Source organism: Medicago sativa, chromosome 6 (genome assembly GCF_051527215.1).
Source record: "Medicago sativa cultivar Bolivia chromosome 6, Bolivia_mono, whole genome shotgun sequence".
Classification (NCBI taxonomy): Eukaryota; Viridiplantae; Streptophyta; class Magnoliopsida; order Fabales; family Fabaceae; genus Medicago; species Medicago sativa.
The window spans coordinates 3,828,774-3,850,566 of NC_140754.1; the positions used below are offsets into that span (position 1 = coordinate 3,828,774).

The 21,793-nt window shown below is 30.2% G+C and overlaps 2 protein-coding genes across 2 annotated transcripts; one reads left to right on the plus strand and one right to left on the minus strand.

Annotated features, from left to right (window-relative positions):
• Window positions 1–252: 252 nt before the first annotated feature.
• On the plus strand, window positions 253–5,934 carry LOC146912133 (alpha-dioxygenase PIOX). Its single transcript, XM_085719389.1, has 10 exons — window positions 253–420; window positions 846–1,109; window positions 2,011–2,160; window positions 3,016–3,149; window positions 3,307–3,520; window positions 3,767–3,912; window positions 4,114–4,341; window positions 4,571–4,773; window positions 4,909–5,152; window positions 5,551–5,934. The coding sequence occupies exons 1-10, from the start codon at window positions 298–300 to the stop codon at window positions 5,774–5,776; spliced, it is 1,932 nt and encodes a 643-aa protein (XP_085575515.1). The 5' UTR covers window positions 253–297; the 3' UTR covers window positions 5,777–5,934.
• Window positions 5,935–10,957: 5,023 nt separating this feature from the next.
• LOC146912134 (uncharacterized) lies at window positions 10,958–12,933 on the minus strand. Its single transcript, XM_085717590.1, has 2 exons — window positions 11,607–12,933; window positions 10,958–11,522 (listed from the first exon to the last, which is right to left on the minus strand). Exons 1-2 carry the CDS (start codon window positions 12,404–12,406, stop codon window positions 11,414–11,416), a joined length of 909 nt encoding a protein of 302 aa, XP_085573716.1. The 5' UTR covers window positions 12,407–12,933; the 3' UTR covers window positions 10,958–11,413.
• Window positions 12,934–21,793: the final 8,860 nt, after the last annotated feature.

Genomic DNA, 21,793 nt, shown 5'->3' on the forward strand with positions numbered 1-21,793 from the left:
TACTAATAAAAGAAAAATCATCGCGATCCTCGTGGTTGTATTTTGATTTATTTTACTACTTTTGAATTATTCAAGATATAGTGATCATTTTAAATTACTCTTGTACGATTAAAGAATTGAATATTATTTATTTAGAATAAAAAAAAAAATAGCCACCCTCCTAGCAGCCAATGAGACCAAACTTGAAAGAGATAAACTTTTCAATTATCACTATTTTGCATCTATAAATACCCTATAGTTTATCTATATCAAACACACACACATTTCATCACATTTAGTCTTGTATCAAGCAAAACCATGTGGTCTATAATAACAAATCCCATTAAAACTATCATTTCAAATATTATACACCATGCCATCCATAAAGATTTCCATGCAGCAGTGGCCAAAATGTCCATCATAGATGCTTTTCTCTTCCTTGTATAAATACTTTTCTTCATCATATCATATATATTGTTTTTGTTATCTTTCATAATTTAATCCTTGATAATTGAGAATATGGATCAAATTGTTAGCGCAGTAATGATGTTTTTCTTTATAGAACCAGGTGGATAAGTCTATAGAACAAGGTGGATAAGCTGTTAAAACTGGAAAACAGTTATAACCTAGTTTCTAGGGTTTGAATCAGGAAGAAGAAGAGAGAATTATTGTTTTGCAAAATGACTCATATTTTAAGTTATATTTAAAGTCTATTTACTAAAGTATCAAAATGGTTCATTTCATCTTGATAAAAAACTATTAACCAACTATACTAACTAATTAAATATCTAATAATCTTTGTAGAGTAATTTTTACTTTATTATGCTCATGACCAATAATTATATTTTTTTTTATGGCATGTATAGATTGTACACTCCATTGACAAGTTGGGAATATGGCACCGTATGCCTGTTTTCTTAGGGCTAATATACTTGGCCATTAGGAGACATCTTCACCAAGAATACAATCTCATCAATGTTGGAACAACACCTGTAGGGGTTAGGTCAAACCCTACTGATTTTCCATACAGGACTGCTGATGGAAGATATAATGATCCTTTTAATGAAAATGCTGGAAGCCAAGGATCTTTCTTTGGCAGAAACATTCTCCCTGTGGATCAGAAGAAAGAGGTACAAGATTGAAAGTTACACGATTGGCTTTTCTAGACTTTTTATATTATTTACTATTGATAGTTACTAATATTAGTATTATGAAAAAATATTGTTAGTATTATATTGGAAGTGGAGATCTAACCATTGACTATTGTTACTAACTCCCTCCCCTCACTTAAGCCATGAAATAAACTTTATATCTACCCCTTAAAAAAAAGTAAACTATATATTTTCTCGGTCATAAAATATAAACAAAAATTGGTCAACAAAAGTTAAGGTATTAGTTCAAAATTTATATCAAATACATCAACTTATGTTGACTCATTTTTGCTTACATTTTGAAACGGGGGAGTATATATTTTTCAAACTTACTAATTAGAGATACAAATTTAGAATTGTATAAAAAAAATTATATATAAAACTAGAGATGTGAAAAAATTGAAATTATAATCATAAACTTTTAATACATATATCAAAGATTAATTACATATGATTAGAAGACAAGCGGGTTATAAACTACGCTGCTAGACTTATTTTAGAGATGCTACAATTTTTTTAGGAGGAAAGATGCTACAAATTTCGAAGATCAATTTTATTTGTTCTATATAGCTTCTTTTAATAAGCATTTGTTCCTTAATTATCAAAGAGAGAAATTATAGAAGAATCTTATATACTAATAAGATATTTTAGTTAGGCAATTAATGAACCTCTTTCGGTTAGCTCTTTTTTATTCCCTTGTTGAGTATAAAAGCACAAGATGTGCATGAATGTAAAACAACACTACAAACAAGAGTTGCCGAAACCGAATAAAAGGTTAGCTACACCAAAAACACTATGATGAGTATATACGTTTTAAAGAATATATAATAATTAAATATTAGTATTTTTGTTTGACCAAGAAAATATCGTGTTTATGCAGTTGTTGAAACCAGACCCAATGGTGGTTGCCACAAAACTTCTAGAGAGGAGAACATATAAGGACACAGGGAAGCAATTTAATGTGATTGCAGCATCTTGGATTCAATTCATGATACACGATTGGATAGATCATATGGAAGACACTCAGCAGGTGCAAATGATTTTTTACTTTTTTTAAAAAATGAATAAACATTAATTTGAATATTTGGTTTTAAAAAAAAAAATGTATAAACATTAATTTTTGCTACTTGGTATATTCATCCGTGACGTGACAATATTTTTAGATACTTTTCTCTTTCTTCTGTTATGAATATGTGCTGCGGTCCGTCATATAAAATTCGTGTTCTCAACGGTGGATATGTCACATCACTAAAAATGGAACAAGAATAAAAAGAAGAAAAAATCTATTTTTTTAATGCAAAGACTAAAATTTCTTTGTTTTAATGTAGAATGCTAATAAAAACTAAATTAGATTTTCTTTTGACAAAAATATTAAAATTTGTCAAGTATCTTGGGTCAACCAAGATGTTAAAGTCTACACATTATTCCATCACCAATTATATTCAGACATCCTTAAATTTCATACATATTATCTCCATTGAAACTTTTCTTAAGTTTAATTTCTTCATTTTTAATCTCCACCATTAAAACCCACTAACCACTTTTCTTTAACACTCGTTTTCTCTCTCATATTTGATGGTTGAGATTTCAATGGAGAAAACTTAAGAAAATTTTCAATTGAGAGAATCCAAATCCATTATCATGTCATTAACTTATCACCATAAATTTTCTAATATTTTCTAATATTAACTTATCATATTAGTTTCATAATATTTGATAATCATCAAATCTCTTTAACACGTCATCTCAAAAAAGTTATTAAATGGGTTCTACCAATAACCTTATATTATTATATATTTGAATAAAACTTATATATTTGATAATATTGTTATTAATTTTCAAGAACATATTAGAAAATAAATGTTATTATATTGATTACATATAGATTGAACTCATTGCACCAAGAGAAGTTGCAAACCAATGCCCACTTAAATCTTTCAAGTTCTTCAAGACAAAGGAAATCCCAACTGGTTTCTATGAGGTCCAGACCGGACATGCAAACATCCGTACACCTTGGTGGTAAGAATATTTCTAAATCGAGACAAAAACATATTTAACCCTAAATTATATATGGTCCCAGTGTAAGACCTTTTAATTGAACTTACACATCCTTCCAAAAAAAAAAAAAATTTGAACTTACACATGACATGATATAAATGAAACTATATGATAATAGGGATGGAAGTGTGATATATGGAAGCAATCAAGAAGTTTTGGACAAAGTGAGGACTTTCAAAGATGGTAAAATCAAAATATCAAAGGAAGGTGAACTTCTTCATAATGAAGATGGAACAGCAATTTCAGGTGACATTCGTAATAGTTGGGCTGGTGTCACAACTTTGCAGACCCTTTTTGTTCTAGAACACAATGCTGTTTGTGATTCTCTCAAGGTATATACATATTATATACATTCAACAAATCTATAAAATGATAATTTTTTGAAACATGACTAGTTTCCATGAAACATGACTTGAGTACATTTATTGAGTACTCTAGAACTACACAAAATCATCCACGACCAACCATTGCTATACAAAATCATCCACGACCAACCAGTATCCGTGCGAATGCACGGGTATGTTACTAGTAAAATATAAAAAAACTAACATATATATTTGATAATTGTACTCTATTAGAAGGAATACCCGGACTTGGAAGATGAAGATCTTTATCGCTATGCTAGACTGGTAACTTCAGCTGTGATAGCAAAGATTCACACCATAGATTGGACTGTGGAGCTTCTTAAAACTGACACTTTGCTTGGAGGCATGCGCGCCAATTGGTAAGAACACATGCGATGATTTTCACTGTCGTTATACATCTCATATTATGGGTCAATGCAAAATTATGTATTTAATATAAAATGCACAAGTTTTAATATAAACTTGTTTGTTTTGACTTCTTAATTTATGCAAGTTTGCACATGATAGAAAAACCGATAGTTTTTGTTGAAGTCATGATACTAAAAGTTCAATTGTTTTAGGTATGGATTATTGGGAAAGAAATTCAAGGACACATTTGGGCATTCCGGAAATTCCATATTGAGCGGATTTGTGGGCATGAAGAGAGCAGAAAATCATGGTGTTCCATACTCTTTAACTGAGGAATTTGCTAGTGTCTATAGAATGCATCCACTCCTGCCTGATTTCCTGCATTTGAGAGACACATCTGCCTCCCCTGGGCCTAACAAATCTCCACCATTAATCAAAGAGTATGGCAATTAATATATTATGATTTTTACATCATCATAACTATTACGCACTTCGGTTCAAGTTCATTGAATAAATGATATATTTAGTTCACATTATAGTACTATATACATTAATTATTTAATGAATCCAAAAAAATGATTCTTCTCTTAAAGTATTTAGGACCGGAGGGAGTATCTTCTTTCGGACATAATAATAAAATCTCTATTTTGTATGGTATTACGTACATAGGATTCCTATGAACGATTTGATTGGACTACAAGGAGAGAAGACCTTGATAGAGATAGGAGTTCAAAAACAATTGGTATCAATGGGTCACCAAGCTTGTGGGGCCCTAGAACTTTGGAACTATCCATCATGGCTCAGAGACCTAGTACCACATAATGAAGATGGCACAGAAAGATCTAACCATGTGGACTTGGCTGCTCTTGAAAGTATGATATATGAACCACACCTTTATTTTTAAGACCATTTCATAATTTTTTAGGGTTACATATGCATAGGCCATTTTTATTTTATGTGTAAGTGACATTGAGTTGACTTATAATGTGATCATATAAATGGTGCAGTTTATAGGGATAGAGAGAGAGGTGTAGCAAGATATAACCAATTCAGGAGAGGACTATTCATGATACCTATCTCTAAATGGGAAGATTTAACAGATGATAAGGAAGTAATCAAAGTATTGGAAGAGATCTATGGTGATGATGTTGAGGAGCTTGATGTGCTTGTAGGTCTCATGGCAGAGAAGAAGATAAAGGGTTTTGCAATTAGTGAGACAGCTTTTTTAATCTTCCTTCTCATGGCATCTAGGTAAAATCGAACTAATTTTTTTTTTATATGATGTCTATACCTTTTAGGGTTAAATATGTTTTTAGTCCCTAAAAAATCACAAGTTTCCAAGTTTAGTCCTTATAAAATTTTAATGGTAATTTTGGTCCTCTATAATATTGTATTTTGTAAGAATAGTCCATGTTTTGAAAATTTTTTACAAAAAATGAACATTTTTAGTCCTCCAAACTAGTCCCTATAAAATGCAAATAAGGACTAAATGTGAATAATTTTTTTGTAAGAACTAAATTTGAAAGCTTGTAATTTTATAGGGACTAAAAACATATATATTTAACCGTACCTTTTATATCTAAATGTTTAGGGTTAGGGTTTAGGCTTTTATAAAATTGAATTTGATTGAAATTTAATGTACTTTACAGGAGGCTAGAGGGTGATAGATTTTTCACAAGCAACTACAATGAGGAGACATACACTGAAAAGGGTTTGAAATGGGTGAACACTACTGAAACCTTAAAGGATGTGATTGATCGTCACTACCCAAAAATGACACACAAATGGTTGAATGCTTCAAGTGCTTTCTCTGTTTGGGATGCACCACCAAACAAACACAACCCTATTCCAATTTACTTGCGTGTTCCTAGTTAATCAATTGAAATTAGCATTATTTCTATGTTGTATTTGTGTTTATGCATACACATTAATGTTTATGTGTATGTATTGGTGTTTATTTATTTGTTGTATTTGTATCTTTCAAAATAATCATATGTTGTCCTTTCAAGAATAAAATCATGTTTTGAATTTCAGTCGATGGATGTTCCGCTAGTGTTTTATTTGTTTTAGTTTTTTCAATTAAAAAATTCTTTTATTATTCTTTAACTTTTAAAAGATTGGTTTTGTTTTTTCGACAAAGAAAGGATGGTTTTGTTAAAACATCCTTTCAAGGAGACGTGATCGGGAAAAAATTGATGAGAAACTATTGCACTGAGTTGTTTCTATAAATTAACTAGTGTATTTATCTGGGTTAAACATATAATTAAATGATCAAAATTTGGTATGCATGGTATTAACAAATAATCTTTTTTTAATTCCCCTAAAAAAAATAATCTTTTTTAAAAATTTTGTTTGAGGACAAACAAAGTTTTTTTTTTTTACCAAAAGGACAAACAAAGTTTTAAGTTGGAGAGATTTGATAATTGCTAGATTTTGGTTATTTTACATATTTAATTACGAATTAGTCATTAGTATTTCATTGTTACGAATAATACTTTCAATTTCTCCATATTTCATTTTAAAAATAAAATAGTTTAATGAACAACATCACAAAAAAATTAAATCTTACAAAAGCATTTCACAAGAAGAAGAAAAAAAAACATAATTTTCCAATACAAATACTTAAATTAAAATCTTGTTTGCTTCACAAATTTAAATAGAGAAAATTTTGTCAAAAAAAAAAATTAAATAGAGAAAATAAAACGTATACATGAGTTAAGAAAATTTTGGTTTTTGCTCAAAAAAAAAGAAAATTTTGGTTTATCCAAACTCTTAACAAAATCCAAAAAATCCAAACTCTTAACAAAATCCAAAAAAAGGTATTGGCATATGTGAGATTCTATTATGTAAGTTGTGGTATGACTTGTGAGATTCTTTTATTAGTTTGTTTTTCCTGATGTATAGATTTAAACCTAAAGAAAGGACGAAGATGATGGTGGTGTACCGGTGATTTTTGGTGTTTGGGAAGACAAAAGTCAGATGAAAAATAAAAGGGTTATCTGTTTAAATTGGCTTGTAATATATTATATAATATATGCAAAATAAATGAAATTGTAAAATAAAAAAAAGATAGCTTTGAATTTTTTTATAATTTTTTTCTGGAGTGTTTATGACATTAAGATATGATTTTTCACGTAAAATTATGATTTTTTGACTAAGGATTAATTAATTATAAATTTTTAAAGTGCCAAAAAATTGAAAAACATAAAAATGGAAATCTCATCCTAAAAATTGAATTTTGAAGTGATCTTTTTACAGACACCCTTATAAAAAAATACATAGAGAAAATCTAAAAAGCTTCGTAACATACTGACAATGCCTCAATTTATTTTGATTTGTCAACCAAAACGTTTAAAATTGTAGTTATGTTCCGAGTAATTGTATATACTAACAGATCAAATTTTGTGCTCTAATCTTATAGATATGGTTAGAACATCATAACAACTTTCATTAAACATACACTAATGGCATACAAACAATAATAAAAACAAACTTATTTATAGTGCAACACTTGTCTCAAATATGCATCAGAAAATTAAAATTGATCTACTATCTTCAGTCTTCAGTCGTTATTATAAGTAAAAAATCACTTTTTAAACTTATTGAATAACTATAATCTAAATTGTATTTGGATTATATAATAAATGAGTAAACCCTCATTTGGGTCCCTGAAAGTTCACCTCGCTATCAGCCACATCCCTGGATCAATTAAACAAACCAAAAACTCCCCCAATGTATGTTCCGTTAGTCAAATGCATCCAAAATGTTAACTGAACGTTAAGTGTGATTGGAGAGGGACCTGAATGAATGTAATATCTCTCCATCTTCTGGAAAAAATTAACAAGTTCATATAAACATTCCAAAAGACAAAAATAAGTTCTTTACAATCATTATCTCTGCTCTATCAACCATCAAGTCTGTTATCTCTTAATTATCGGCTTAATAATTGTTCTCTATTCTTTTGCAGGAAACAAATGCCTAAACATCGGTAATAACACACCTCCCTACATGCAACAGGTTACATGAAGAAGTGAGCAAAATCTAAAACGTCATCAGGGGTATTGAAGTCAATGTAAACTCTAGAGAATGATGATGATGACGATGAATGCTTGTGGCTGAATGAAAGAAAGAAAGAGAGTAAGAAAATTGAATTGAATTAAATTGAGCAACAAGAAGAATAGAATTAGTAAAAGTACGTACCTGGTGAATTTGGGAGGATGGAAAGAGAGCCAATTGTAACGACCAGCGAAGGAAGAGTCAATTAAGGGCATAAGAGAGTCTTGTGTAATTGTTAGAGGCAAGTGCCGAATCACCACCTTCGTACGATCCAACATCACCCTACTTCGATTCAATTCAATTATTGGATTGGATCACATCTCCGCTGCTTCTCAATTTCGATGGAATCATTCAATCAGAAATTATAAATAAATTAAATTGATATTGTGTGCCCTAATTTCACCCAACTTGCCGTAACCACAACAGGAGAGGAACAAGAGTGATGTTTCTATTTTGAGCATGAACAAGAGGAAATTTAAAATTTTTTATTTTTATTATGGTTTTGTGTTGTTGGATTATGGATTTTGAATTGATGATGAAGAAGAAGATAAAGGGGTAAATCAATTTTGAATTTTGATTTTGAATATGATCATTACTGGGCATAGGTGTTGGTGAGCATGAGTTCATGAGTAGTGTTGGAGAAGATGAAGGAATTGAGGGCATTGAAGAAGATTGAAGAAGATGAAGGCAGAAACATAATTGTTGTCATTTTGGTCCCTCGTCTTTGAGTATAACGGACACATCACCACAGGTAACACCAAGTTAACGTTTTGGATGCATTTGACTAACAGAACAAACATTCGGGGAGATTTTGGTTCGTTTAATTGATCCAGGGATGTGGCTGGTAGCGAGGTGCACTTTCAGGGACCCAAATGAGGGTTTACTCTATAATAAATCTAATAAGTAGTTTTTTATTAAGTCAGAAAGAGAGTACACCCTCCGGTCACTATTATAAGCAAAAATTTACATTTTACATTCATTCAATTAATGATGTATATGGTCTTTATTATAAACCACATATAATATTTAATGAATGAATCTAAAATATTAACTTTTGCTTATATCAGTGATCGGAGGGTGTATTTTGTATAACATTGATCTTTTTGACTAATGTGTTGTCAATATATTTAACTTCTTTCAAGACATAGAAAGTATCATATTATTTGACCTTGTCCCCCAAAATGAAGGATGAGATCCACTGCTTTCTGCAGTATAATTAAAGCCTCGATAATATGATTTTTTTTGTATAATTTTGAGCAAAATAATAAAAGAAATGGATGATGTGGTTAGCCTGAAACCACAAATTACGAATATATATAATGCCAAACTCGTGTGATACCATTTTGATTCTATAATAAAAGAAATGGATAATGTGGTTTATAATATGGACTACATACATCATTAATTGAATGAACCTAAAAAATAAAATTTGCTTATATTTAAAAACGGATGGAATATATACTGGACACTGTCACCATTTGAGAAGCAAACAATAATTGAATTACAATATCCTAATTAATTCATGGACATCGATCATAGTGTTTCAATGAGAGGAATAAAAAATCATTTCTGAAAAATCAAGACAAAAAAATGTCCAAATAACAAATATAGTTCAGTAACGTTTGAGATATAAATAATTGATTAATTTAGAAGAGATCTTTTAGGCAATGCAAATTGATTGATTAATTTCATTATGAATGAAATTGATCCAAATAATAATCCATTCCGTCCAATATTGTGAATGGTAAAACCATTTTTTATGGCAAGACACGTGTCTAAGATGTATGTAAGACAAGTTATATATGTGAGGCAAAGTGACAGTGGAAGATTGGATGCTTTGACAAGTTGTTAGATGCCTGTGACATTTGCACATTGGTGTATTGTATAGAAACCAAGTACTAACATCAAGTTTATTTGCATCATCTCATCATCTCATTAAGCAGTAACACATTAAATAGAACTAGAGCTCTTTAAAAAAAATAGTACTAGAGCTTGTTGAGAGTGAGAGCAAAAAATATAGAGATGAAATGTAATTTCTCTTATGAGGTTTCTCCGAGTGTTAGTACTTATTGATTTCAACATGTAATAGATGACATGTTAATTTATCCGAGCTTTGTTAGTTTCAAATTAATAGATGAAATAATTTGTCTCTAATTGTATTTAGTGAAAGTCTTTAAACATGTAATTTATCAGGACAATGACATATAAAACAAGTTAATGGTGTCGTAAATAAACATGCAATTTAAACATCCAAAACAAATTAGGGGACTGCTATGGTGCAGTTGTTTTTATGACTTTTCTGGAAAAGTCGCTTATGTGGCTTAATAGGAGAGTGCCTCGTGGATGTCTTTTTAAATCGGTTATTCGGAAAAACGATTTTAAAAAGCTTTTGTTTTATATAAAAAATATTTTTTAATTTCTTTTTTATTTTTATTTTCATGTTTTTCCCTTAGGATTGTGTTTCCTGCTCTGATACCAGGTTTGGAGTGGGGTTTTCAGCGGAATTTTTTCGAACTTCGTTTATCATTTGTTCGATTTTAGTTAATCCTTGAAAAGGTTTTAAAAGTGTTTTAGCTCTCTGTTTTTGTATCTGAGTAAGATTTTCTAAATCTTCTGTATCTCTTAATAGATCTTCAATATATTCTATATGATGTATAACAAATTCTCTAGAATTGTAAAGAGTTTGTTTAAAAACAATTCTTTCATAATATAATTCTATTTCAAAGACTATGTCTTCTAGCCTTTTCTTGAAGAGTCTTAATTCTGTTATAAGATCTAGTCCAGGCATATCTTAATTGTTGATTCTCCAGCGGAGGTTTTCTTGTTCTAGCATTTGATCAGTTTTTATTTGTTTTAACATTTTTTCGATTTTTTCTAAACCTTGAAAGGGTTCTAAAAGTCTTTTTGCTTTTTCTTGCTGAATACTTGTAAGAGTATTCGAATCTTCTATTTCTTCTAATAAATCAGAAATATAACCTACATGGTAGATTATTAAATCTTGTGAAGCAAAAAGAATTTGTTTTAATATAATTCTTGTATTTTGATAATTTATTTCAGAAATTATTTCTTCTAGTCTTTGCTTATAGAGTTGTAACTCTGTTTTTAGATTTAATCCAGGCATTATAGATTTTCAGCAGAATTACCAGCGGGATTTTCTCGAGCTTTATCTTTTTCTCGAGCTTCGTTTATAAGGTGTTCAATTCCTTCTAAGCCCCAAAAAGGTTCTAAAAGAATTTTTGCTCTTTTCATTTGAATCTCTGTGAGATTTTCTTGCATTTCTTCTACCAGATCTTCAATTAAATCTATATGAGATCTCATTAAAGTTTGTGCTTTATATATTATTTGTTTGTATGATATTAGATCATAATACCATTCTATATCACTTACTAGATGTTGTAACCTAGTTTTAAAAAGTATTAATTCTGATTTAAGAGTTAGACCAGGCATTTTGACTTTTTATAGTCTTTGATTAATCTTATTAACCTGTATCGATAGAGTTTTTATAGAATCATGCAGATCCTTAAGCTCTTTTTCTCTGCTTATTTCGAAATCCTTTCTAGGTGGTTCGAATGAGGATGAAGTATCATCTTCAAATATGGTTTGAGAACTTAATGATTTGCTAAAATCTTTTTGATCTTTGTTTGGTGATGTTATTCGAAGACTTTGGCTTCTAAACAACGGTTTTTCTGTTTCTTCAAACATATTCTTTTCTGCTTCTATCAGAGAAAAACTATTTCTCGTGATATCTTTAAATATTGGTGTTTCCAAAGTAATTAATGGTGTAAATAATTCATCAATATGAATTGTTTCTTTTCCTATGAATTCTATGCTATGATGTGAATTACTCAAAGCATAATTAATTCTGTAGTAAATTGTAAAAGGATGATTACCTTCTTTCATAAATGTTGAATCTTTTAGCTTATAATGAAAAACTATAGATTTATTCAAATCTATGTCTTTTAGGGATAATCCCATCTGTAAATTTATATCAAATTTTATCTTTCCATATTTTAGATTACAATTTCCTTTCGCAATTACTGCTTGTTTTTTATTTCTAATTCTAGAATCTTCTAGAGCTATTTCTAGAGGTGAATCAATACCTTTCATGAAGGTACTTTTGATTAGAATTTGAATGGTTGATATATGAATATAACCAATCTTTTTTCTCTCGTTTTCAGAAAATTTTCCAAGTCTTTTATCGATTTGTTGTTTATCTATAGTTGATATAACTATTTTTCCATTAGTTGTTTCAATTGGAATTGCTTCCTCTCCTACCATTATTCCGAATTTTAGAATATTTTTTCTGGACAGAAATTCCTTAAGTTTACTAAACTTTCTTTTAAAATTTTCTTCAGCAGTTAAAGACAAATCTGCTTCTTCAATTTTATTATCTATTATGCTATCAGCATGATAACTAGATGTTCCTTCAAAATATGAAACTTCAGACATATTTTATAATAATTTTGATAAATTCATACCTGATTTTTCTTCAGAAATATGGGTTGTTTTGCTTCAGCAATCTGATCTTCAGCAGTTTTTTCTGCTTGTATTGAGTTTATCCCAACTCAGGGCGAATTCCTCCAGAGTATTACCTCAAGAATTCTCAACTATAGTGTTTTACCACTATAGGACCACTAGTTCTTAAAACTAAGAGGCAAGCTCATATCAAACGATATAACTTATATTGCTTCAAAACATGGTGAATACAAATGAGCTTCAAGGCTCTTATTTATAGGCATAGAGACTTACAGATAGGTACTACGTCTCCATCCTTACAGCTGGCTACAGCTTACTATATGACAAAAGAAATAAAGAAAATACAGAAAAGTAGATTACATAATTGCCTTAGAGATAAGGCTTATCTCTAAATGGGTCCCATGCCCACTAACTTTCTACATTTTCTTCGTTATTTGGTGATATGTCACTATCATACAACGATTCTTTGTCGGCCACGTTTTTTATGTCCTTTGCGCACCACTTGCATTGGTGTCCTTTGTATTTTTGAAAGTGTCGGCAGCACTCCTGTTGGATTGGGTCGGGTAGATGGCCCAAGTCTGCTTCAAGTCCACTAAAGTTTTCTTCAAACTTTAGGATTTGCTGAAGATGCTCTTCTTTTGCTTGTTTCCTTGAATCACTATAGATTAGAAAACTTTCTTTTGCAGTAATTACCCTGAAGTTTGGTAATTTTACTCCAAATCTGATGAGAGTATCATAGAATTTTTCCATTTGATGCAGAAAACATTCTGGTCTTGGATCTACATTTCTTCCATCATTTGTTGGATATGAATGATTTGAAATGCCAATCTTGATTAAGTGTCTGGCTTTAATAACTTCATCGTCTTCAAACCATGGATAAGTTGAAGTAAAAGATAAAAAGAACTCTTTACCTTTTGCAAAGCTATTGTTGAACTTATAAGCGATTTCGCCTATATCTTTTGGAAGAAGTTCTAGTTCATGAATTTTTCTTCCTGCATCTTCTTGAAGATACATTGTTTTAATCATTCCACAATCATAGAATGATCTGACTAATTCTTTTCCTATGCCTGGGACTGTTACAGCTTTTACTTCTATCCCGTTATTGCTAGGATAAAAACATTCTGTTTTTAACTCTTCTGAGTAGTTGGTTAACCATCTCCAGTTTTTGTAGTAGTCTCCAATGGTGACTTCTTTAACAAATTTACTTTCTCCATAGATAATTCTATCTACAGATATTTTCTTCTTAGTCTCCATTTTTGATGGCTGGACTATATTGTTTGCTGTTGCAACTTCCTTGTAAACAGCGTTGTAGGCTGTTTTTGCTTCTTCAAGGGTCTCATACCCTTTGTATCTGACATTTTTGCCGTTTGTATGTAACTTTGTGGTTTCCCAGTTCTGGTAGATACCTTTCATAGGTCCATCAAAAATTACATAAGCTTTCTTTTTGCCTCCAAGTTGACTGTCAATCTTTTGACTTGTTTGTTGATCAATGGGTTCTTTTTCTTTTCCATTTTTTCTTTCATCTTCTTCGACTTTATCAGCCCAAGATGTTTTTGGTAAATCTGCAAGGACAGTTGTTGGGGATTTCCATCCTTTTGGTTCTATTGACTCAATTGGGATGTTTGACTCTTTTGGAGCTGAGTATTTTACATAGTAGTTGAACTTTCCAGAATCTTGACCAAGCAGATCCCAGTTTTCACTATTTTTAGATTCTGAAACTGTTGATGTTTCTTTTTTACACAGTTTTTCAAGGTTTTGAATTGTTAATATCATCTCCCCCTCTTCAGAAAGAAGAGTTTCTAGACGATTTTTTGCAGAGGCAATTTGCTCCTGTTTTTGTCTGAGAGAATTCTGTAGCGTCTTTATAGCTGCTTCCATTCTCTTGTCAGTGCATCTGCGAAGCAATTCTTTTCAGATTTTATATATTCAATATATGGGTGAAACGGTTGAAGTTTCATCTGCCATCTTACAAGTCTTCCATATTTATAATTGACACGAAGGTCATATTTCCAAAATCCAGTTACATATTTGGAATCTGTTCTTAATAAAAATCTGGTTGGAATTAATTCCATTTGCCATTTTGTTAAAACTTTAACACAACTCAATGTTTCTAATTCATGGATTGGATATCTTGTTTCGGTATCTGTAAATGATCCTGAAACATATTTACAAAGTAAAAGATCTTCATCTTTTATCTTATTTTTAATATTTTCATAAGAATAATCAATTTTAGTATCTTTTGATACTAATTTTTCTGATGAATCAGAGAGTTTGTCTAATTTCTCTTTCGAGCTACTAGACTTAGCGTACTGGGTTGCTCCAGTATCTTTCATTCCTTGTTGATGGGTTACATCATCAACATAGTTTCCCGAATCATCAAGATTCAGTATCGCTTTACCATTAGGTAGAGCTCTCATACAACCTGCCCAGGTTGTTTTATCAGCATCAATCTCAACAATTAAAAAATCATTTTCTGTCGGATTGTATAAGCTGGGTAAAACTTTAATTTTCCTCTTAATAGTTTTTACAGTTAGAGTATCTTGTTCAGTCCATGACCATGGAACTTTCTCAGATATCTTTTTCTGTAAAATCTTTCTTTCAGTTGCCAAATTTTTGAAAAATCCTTCATTGGCAATATAATTCAAACATCCTAAAAATCTTTGAATTTGTTTTCGATCTTTCAATTCATCAGGGAAAGCTTGAATTTTTTCCTGAACATGTGGAGATAAATCGAGGGTGCCATTTTCTTTAAAAATAAGGCCCAAATACTCGATTTCTTTTTTGGCTAATTGTGATTTCTTTTTTGAAATAACAATTCCCTTTTCTGAAATTCTATTTAAAACAATTTCTACATCTTTAAGATGTTGTTCTTTAGTTCCTTTTGTAAAAACTAAAATATCATCAATATATGCCAAACATATATGTTCTAATCCTCTAAGAGCATTATCCATAAATCTTTGGTATATAGATGGTGCTTGTTTTAGTCCAAATGGAAGAACATTCCATTGGTAGTGTCCTTGTGGACATGAAAAAGCTGTTAAAGGCTTAGTTTCTTCTGAAAGTCTGATTTGATAGTATCCTGATTTTGCATCAAAAGATGAAAACCAATCACATCCTTTTATTTTTTGCAAAATATAATCCTTTCGTGGTAATTTATAAGAATCTCCGATTGTAGCATCATTGAGTTTCTTATAATTTATCACCATTCTAGCTTTTCCTCTTTTTATTTCATTGTGATTTGTCACATAAAAAGCGGGTGCTGAATGTGGACTTGCAGATGGAGTAATTAACTTCTTTTCTTGAAGTTCTTTTATATCCTTTTGGAATTCTAATTTATCTTGTACTGAATAAGGCATTTTATATTTTACATTAATCTCCTTATTAGGATCTCGTAATTTGATGGTAACAAGTTCATGATTTGTATTTTTCAGATTATCCAAAGGATCTTCTGAACATACAGCATCAAGTTTTTGTTCTATTTCTTCAAGATTTAAAAATAATTTACCTTCTTCCCAAATACTCTTTAGGTTTATAAGATTTTCAGAAATTAATTGAATAATCTCATTTCTAGTTATAATTTTTGTTGTTATAACTTTTGTCTTTTCTTTGGGGTTTGCTAAATTTTTCCAAAGTAAAGAAATAGTTTTAACATTTTGCACAAACGGTGCATATAACTTTAAAAAGTTATTTCCAATGATTAAATCTAATCCTGAATCATGGAGATAAATTGTTGGTATGAAGAATTCATAACCTTCTATAGTAATTGAGATATTTTTCAAAACAAACCATATTTGATGTTTTGACTTATCTGCAACAATTATTTCTTTGGGTTTTCCTAATCTTTCCCAATTTCTTGATATGTTTCGTTTTCCAAAACATAATGTCGCGCCTGTATCTAAATAGGCTAAAATTTCCTTCTTACGAAGTTTTATTCTAATAAAGGTAGCACTAGGGTTTCCTTTACTCAAAATCTTGGTTTTGCTCATCTTCGGAATCTGTACAAAGTTCATAGAAACTTTGTTGCTCCCAATCAGAATCTGAGTCTGATTCTACTGGTTCATAACCTATTCTATAGATCATATTTAAAACTTGTTTCTTTTCTTTAGAAACTTTCTTTGGACATTCATTAGTGTAATGCCCTGTTTCATGGCATAGCCAACATGTGCATGATTTTTTACCTTTAGGACAGGTTTTATTTTTTCTAGGGTACTCCCTTTTTCTTCTATAGAATCTTTTCTTCCTATGTTTCTTTTTATCATAGGAAAATCTTTTAAATTTCTTTCTTCTAGGATATTTTCTTCTTTTCCTAGTTTTTTCACAACCATATGCTCCAATTTTCCCTTGGATTCTATCGCAGCACAAACCTATTCGTGCGTCTCGTTTTGATTGTTTCTTTAAGCATTGTTCTTGCATCCAATTTCTAAGGATAGAAATTCTAGCTCCTAAAGTATCTTTAACCGTTCCTGAGGATACTGCACTGTTAAATTCATTTTGAATTATTTGGGACATAGACATAGGTAATTTTTGGTAAAATAATTCGACAACCTTCTGGTTTTCTCTAGTGTCTTTATTTAAATCATAATATAATTGTGAAAATTCACAAATATAATTTTCTATGTAACAAGGATTACATATGGATAAATTCATTATTCTCCATAATTTTTCAGTGTTAAAGGCGGTATTTGAATCTACCGTATCTTGCCATCCTTTGAATTCATTTAAAAGCCATTCAAAGATTTTATTAATCATTCCCATACTGTTTTCTGCAGTTTGTTCTTCTTCAGGTTTTTCGGCCAGAAATTTATATGCATTACCTTCTGTTCTACACAAAAGATAATTAAAAATTTGTTTTGGGCTTAGACCTTTTAAGTCACTATCTAACTGTATCTGGATAGTATTTTTATTATACCAACTTCTTATGGTTTGGACAAGATTGTCAACACAATCAATATTTAAAATTCCACTTCCATCGTTTACACTATGTTTGGGAATATAACTCATAGGAATTTTTTGATATTTAGTTTGGGAAAATTCCCTATGGAATTCTGCATTCCAATTATAAGAGGGTCCTCTTTTTGTTCCTGAGCTTTCGCCCATTTCTAATTGTTCTATTTTAACGAAATTTCCGTCGTCTTTTGAATCATCATCGGAACTAAAGTCGTAGATAATATCTTCTAGATCTTTAGGTTCAGGTTCTTCCTTAATGGAATCTTTTTCACTTATGTCTAAAGTAGCCATAAGTTGATCTAATTTTTCGAGTTGATACTCTATATTTTCTTCTATACTCATTTCTTATAGTTAGAAAATAGAGTTTTTTCAATTTCTTCAATTTTTTCTTTATTCTTCCCCCCTTTTTGAAGAGAAAGATGTTGTTTACAACAGTTTTTTATCAGATAATTAATCATATCAGTGATATTATTTAACTGAGGATTAAAAGAATGATATATATGAGGATATTTATTATTCTCATTTTTATTGTAACACGGAAAATCTTTTTCCACATTTTCCCAAGTTTCATGGGGTCTTTCTAATCCTTGCTCATAATCTTTTGTAAACAAATTATTTTGTTTATAGATTTGAGGTAAGGTTTCAAGAAAAGAAATCTGTCTTTCAAATCTCTCATTTAACTTCTTGGTTTCGTCAAGCAAAGTTTTGACTCTGGTTGTGAGCGTATTATTTTCTTCACTCATCTAGCTATTTCTTTAAGTTTATTCCTTAAATCTTGAGCTATTCCTTTATATTCATTATATAAAAAATGATATATATTTTCATGGGTTTCATATAAATATTTGTCTAAAAAGTATTCAGCCGTTGTATCACACCATCTAATTTGTGCTTTAACTAGTGTAATATCTTGATAATTTGGACATAATATAAAGGGTTGTAAAATACATTTCCCTGTTGGTCCTTTAATAAATTCCATTTTTATTTAGACTTTTAAAGCCGGTTTTCCACAAACTGATTTAAAATGTTTGACTTTATTGGAAAAGTCATTTGGGTGACTGTACCGTAGAATTCTCCAACAAATTAATCGTGTCGTGAATAAACATTTTTTTATCAAGATTTTGACACTATCACATACCATAGATAACTTTATTAAATTTTAAACTCATTAAATCTAAATATCAAGACCGACCCAACATATATTGAGGTCTAAGACAAATTTTTAAATGAGCCTTAGACAAAACCTATAATAGCACTTAATAATTTATTTTTCAAACGCCTTAAAATTTAAAATATAAATACTCCCTCCGTCTCTAAATAATAGTCGTTTAAGGTTTATGCATGGGTATTAAGGAAATGATTAATTGTGTTGATTTTGATGGTAAAATTAGTATCATTTACTAAAACACCCTTATTAATTGTAGTTAGTGGAGTAGTTAAGTTGGATGAAATTCAATAAATAAGGGTATAATAATGGAAAAAAATAATAAATGCTGCATTGGTATTCTAAAGTGACAATTATTTTGAGAAAAAGAAAAAATGGTAAAGAGACAATTATTGTGAGACGGAGAGAGTAATTTATTGTTGTAATGTAATCGATTTTAATAAAGTCAATCGATCGAATCTCTATTGAAACAATATTTGTTTTAAATTAAATTTGCTAAAATTAATAATCAAGTCAATCGATTAATCTTTACTAGAACAATATTTGAACACCTTAATTTGCTAAAATTAGTAATAATTCATTTTTTTTTCATTAGATTGGTTGTATCCAAAGAATCGAAGCCGTCTGAGTATATAAATATACTATCTTGTTCATATATTCAAGGTTTTGCAACTCGAGAGTTTACCTCAACTCGTTTTGCCTAGGTAAACTCGACTCGTAAACTCGACTCGATAACTCGTACAAGTTTACCTAAAATTAAAATTATATAAAATTTATTATATGCAAAACATATATAAGCTAATATAATATTGTAAATAGGCCAATAGTGCAAAATATGACTTAATTACAAAGACTAATTACACCAAACTACCATAATAAAACATTATGCTCAACTTTTTTTTTTTTGAAGGATTATGCTCAACTTAGCATCAAAGTACAAAAATTAACGCACAAAATCATACGTTTCATAAGTCTCTAAGTTTAAGTCATCCATAAAATCATCCAAAAAAGCAAGTTTCACAAGTTCCTAAAGTTGTTAATAAATCTATCTAAAATATAAACTAGTTAATTTCTTCAAAAGGTCAACAAACACCACCGCCGCAACCCTAACCGGCTTCGCAATCACCGGCGTCGAAATCTGAATTTCCACCGTCGGAATCGCAACCCTAACTCTTATGTGCTCCCATGTTCATGGTTTGAGAACTCAGAGAAGAAAGAAAACCCATTTTTTTTAGATGTAAACTTGGTAAACTCGGTCGAGTTTACACGAGTTTACCGAGTGTTAACTCGGTCAAACTCGTCAAACCTTCCGATTTTACCATAAATTGAGTTTACCTCAGGGTTAACACGATTTTGGTACCTAAAAATGTAAACTCGGAGAGTTAACACTCGATTTGCGGAACATTGCATATTTTCAAAATCTATATACCAAAATTGTTCAATGATTTGTTTGTTTGTTTGTTCATAAATAGCATAGTATCATTTACACATACCAGCACTAGTTGCAATAAAAAAACGTGTAGTATTCAAATATATCCTATGCCGGCAGGCCACATGTTCATTGGAAAGAAGCATAGTTTTTTAAATTTTCCTCAACAAATATCTAAAATTAACAATTACAATTAATATTGATCAATATCTTTCAAAAAAAAAATTAATATTGATCAATAAATAAGTATCATCGTTATCCTCGTGGTTGTATACTGGGAATAATTTTCTCTATTGTTGTATTATTGAAGTATAGTGACCTTTTCAATAATAAAAGTGTTCAACGATGTCATGTGACCATAACGCAGTTATTAGAGACAGTAGATTGTTATATGTAGAGACTAATATGCACCATGCCATCCATAAAGATTTCCATGAAGCAGTGTCCAAAATGACCATCATTGATTCTTTTCTTTTCCTTGTACAAACACCATTATTCATAATCAACTATATTATTATTGCTTTCTATCATTAGTATACATTTATAACTGTTCTTGCGAAATTTGATACTCTATAAGCATGTTTTAACGGTATATTAAAGATTAGACGACTCATATTTTAAATTTAAATTACACTTTAAAGTTGATTTAGTAAAGTTAATATATTGGGCATTTTGACAACACCTTATATTTATATTGTACAAATATTACTTGGTTTTTTAATTACTCCTTTCGATTATTTTTATAAGAGATAAATTAATCAACAAGTATACTCTTTTGAAAAGTCAATATATTACAAAGATCAAATTAAATATGAAAAAGTTTTGCAAGGTTTAAAACAAATCTTTAAAAACTAAAACTTCAAAGTGGTATATTTGCGAAGACCGAAAACAGAAATATATAATTTAGAATGATTAAAATCAAAACTATTGATATATTTATAGGTACCATTTACATATTTAATTAAGTCATTATGCTTAATTATTATATGCTCATGACTTCTAATTGCATGGTTTTTTTTTTTGTTGGTTTTTTGCATTGTAATTACAGATTATACACTCCATTGACAAGTTGGGGATATGGCATCGTTTACCTGTTTTCTTAGGCCTCTTGTACTTGAACATTAGACGCCATCTTCACCAACAATACAACTTCATAAACGTTGGGACAACACCTGTGGGGATTAGGTACAACCCACTGGCGGAGCTACATAGAGCTCAGGGGGGTCAAGTGAACCCCCTCAATTCTTAATTATACATTTAAATTGTTATGTTTTTATCATGTTGAATCCCCTCAAATTTAAACATTGCACCACATTTGCACCAGCTGCATCACTTTTTCCCTGACTGTGTGGTTTAAGTATGTTGAGATGACACATAGCTTATGACCGACAATTGCAATAGCATGTGTCCTATAACAACAAGTATTATAATATATCTTGTAGCATGTTATTAATTAGTTTAGTGAATGGCCAGTATGGTAATATTATGGTAATATTATTATCTTGACAGCATGTTTGCTTTAATTTGGTGAATGGCTAGTAAACTTTGAATTAATTAATTAGTGTAGCATTCTCCTGATTCCTTATATTAATTAATTCATAGATAATTCTTTATATTAATTAATTCATAGGTTCTAATTCAAATTCAATTCAGCATAAGTTTACTTGTGTGGAGTCGAAGTAGGTTGTGATGTGACATAAAAGAAAAGCATTGAACCCCTTAACCTAGGGTGTTAGCTATGTTGATCATAAAATCATGTAGAAGATAAAAACAACCCAAAAAATAGTATAAAAAATGAGGATAAACGGACAAGTTATGCCCG

What these genes read in the sequence shown, in the direction of transcription:
- LOC146912133 (XM_085719389.1), top strand. Translation starts at nt 298, where the DNA reads ATGTGGTCTATAATAACAAATCCCATTAAAACTATCATTTCAAATATT. An exon ending in CTGTGGATCAGAAGAAAGAG is followed by an intron (nt 1,110 to 2,010) that starts GTACAAGATTGA and finishes GTGTTTATGCAG; the next exon opens with TTGTTGAAACCAGACCCAAT. An exon ending in CTGTTTGTGATTCTCTCAAG is followed by an intron (nt 3,521 to 3,766) that starts GTATATACATAT and finishes GTACTCTATTAG; the next exon opens with AAGGAATACCCGGACTTGGA.
- LOC146912134 (XM_085717590.1), bottom strand. Translation starts at nt 12,406, where the DNA reads ATGTCTGAAGTTTCATATTTTGAAGGAACATCTAGTTATCATGCTGAT. An exon ending in AGCCAAAGTCTTCGAATAAC is followed by an intron (nt 11,523 to 11,606) that starts ATCACCAAACAA and finishes ATCCTCATTCGA; the next exon opens with ACCACCTAGAAAGGATTTCG.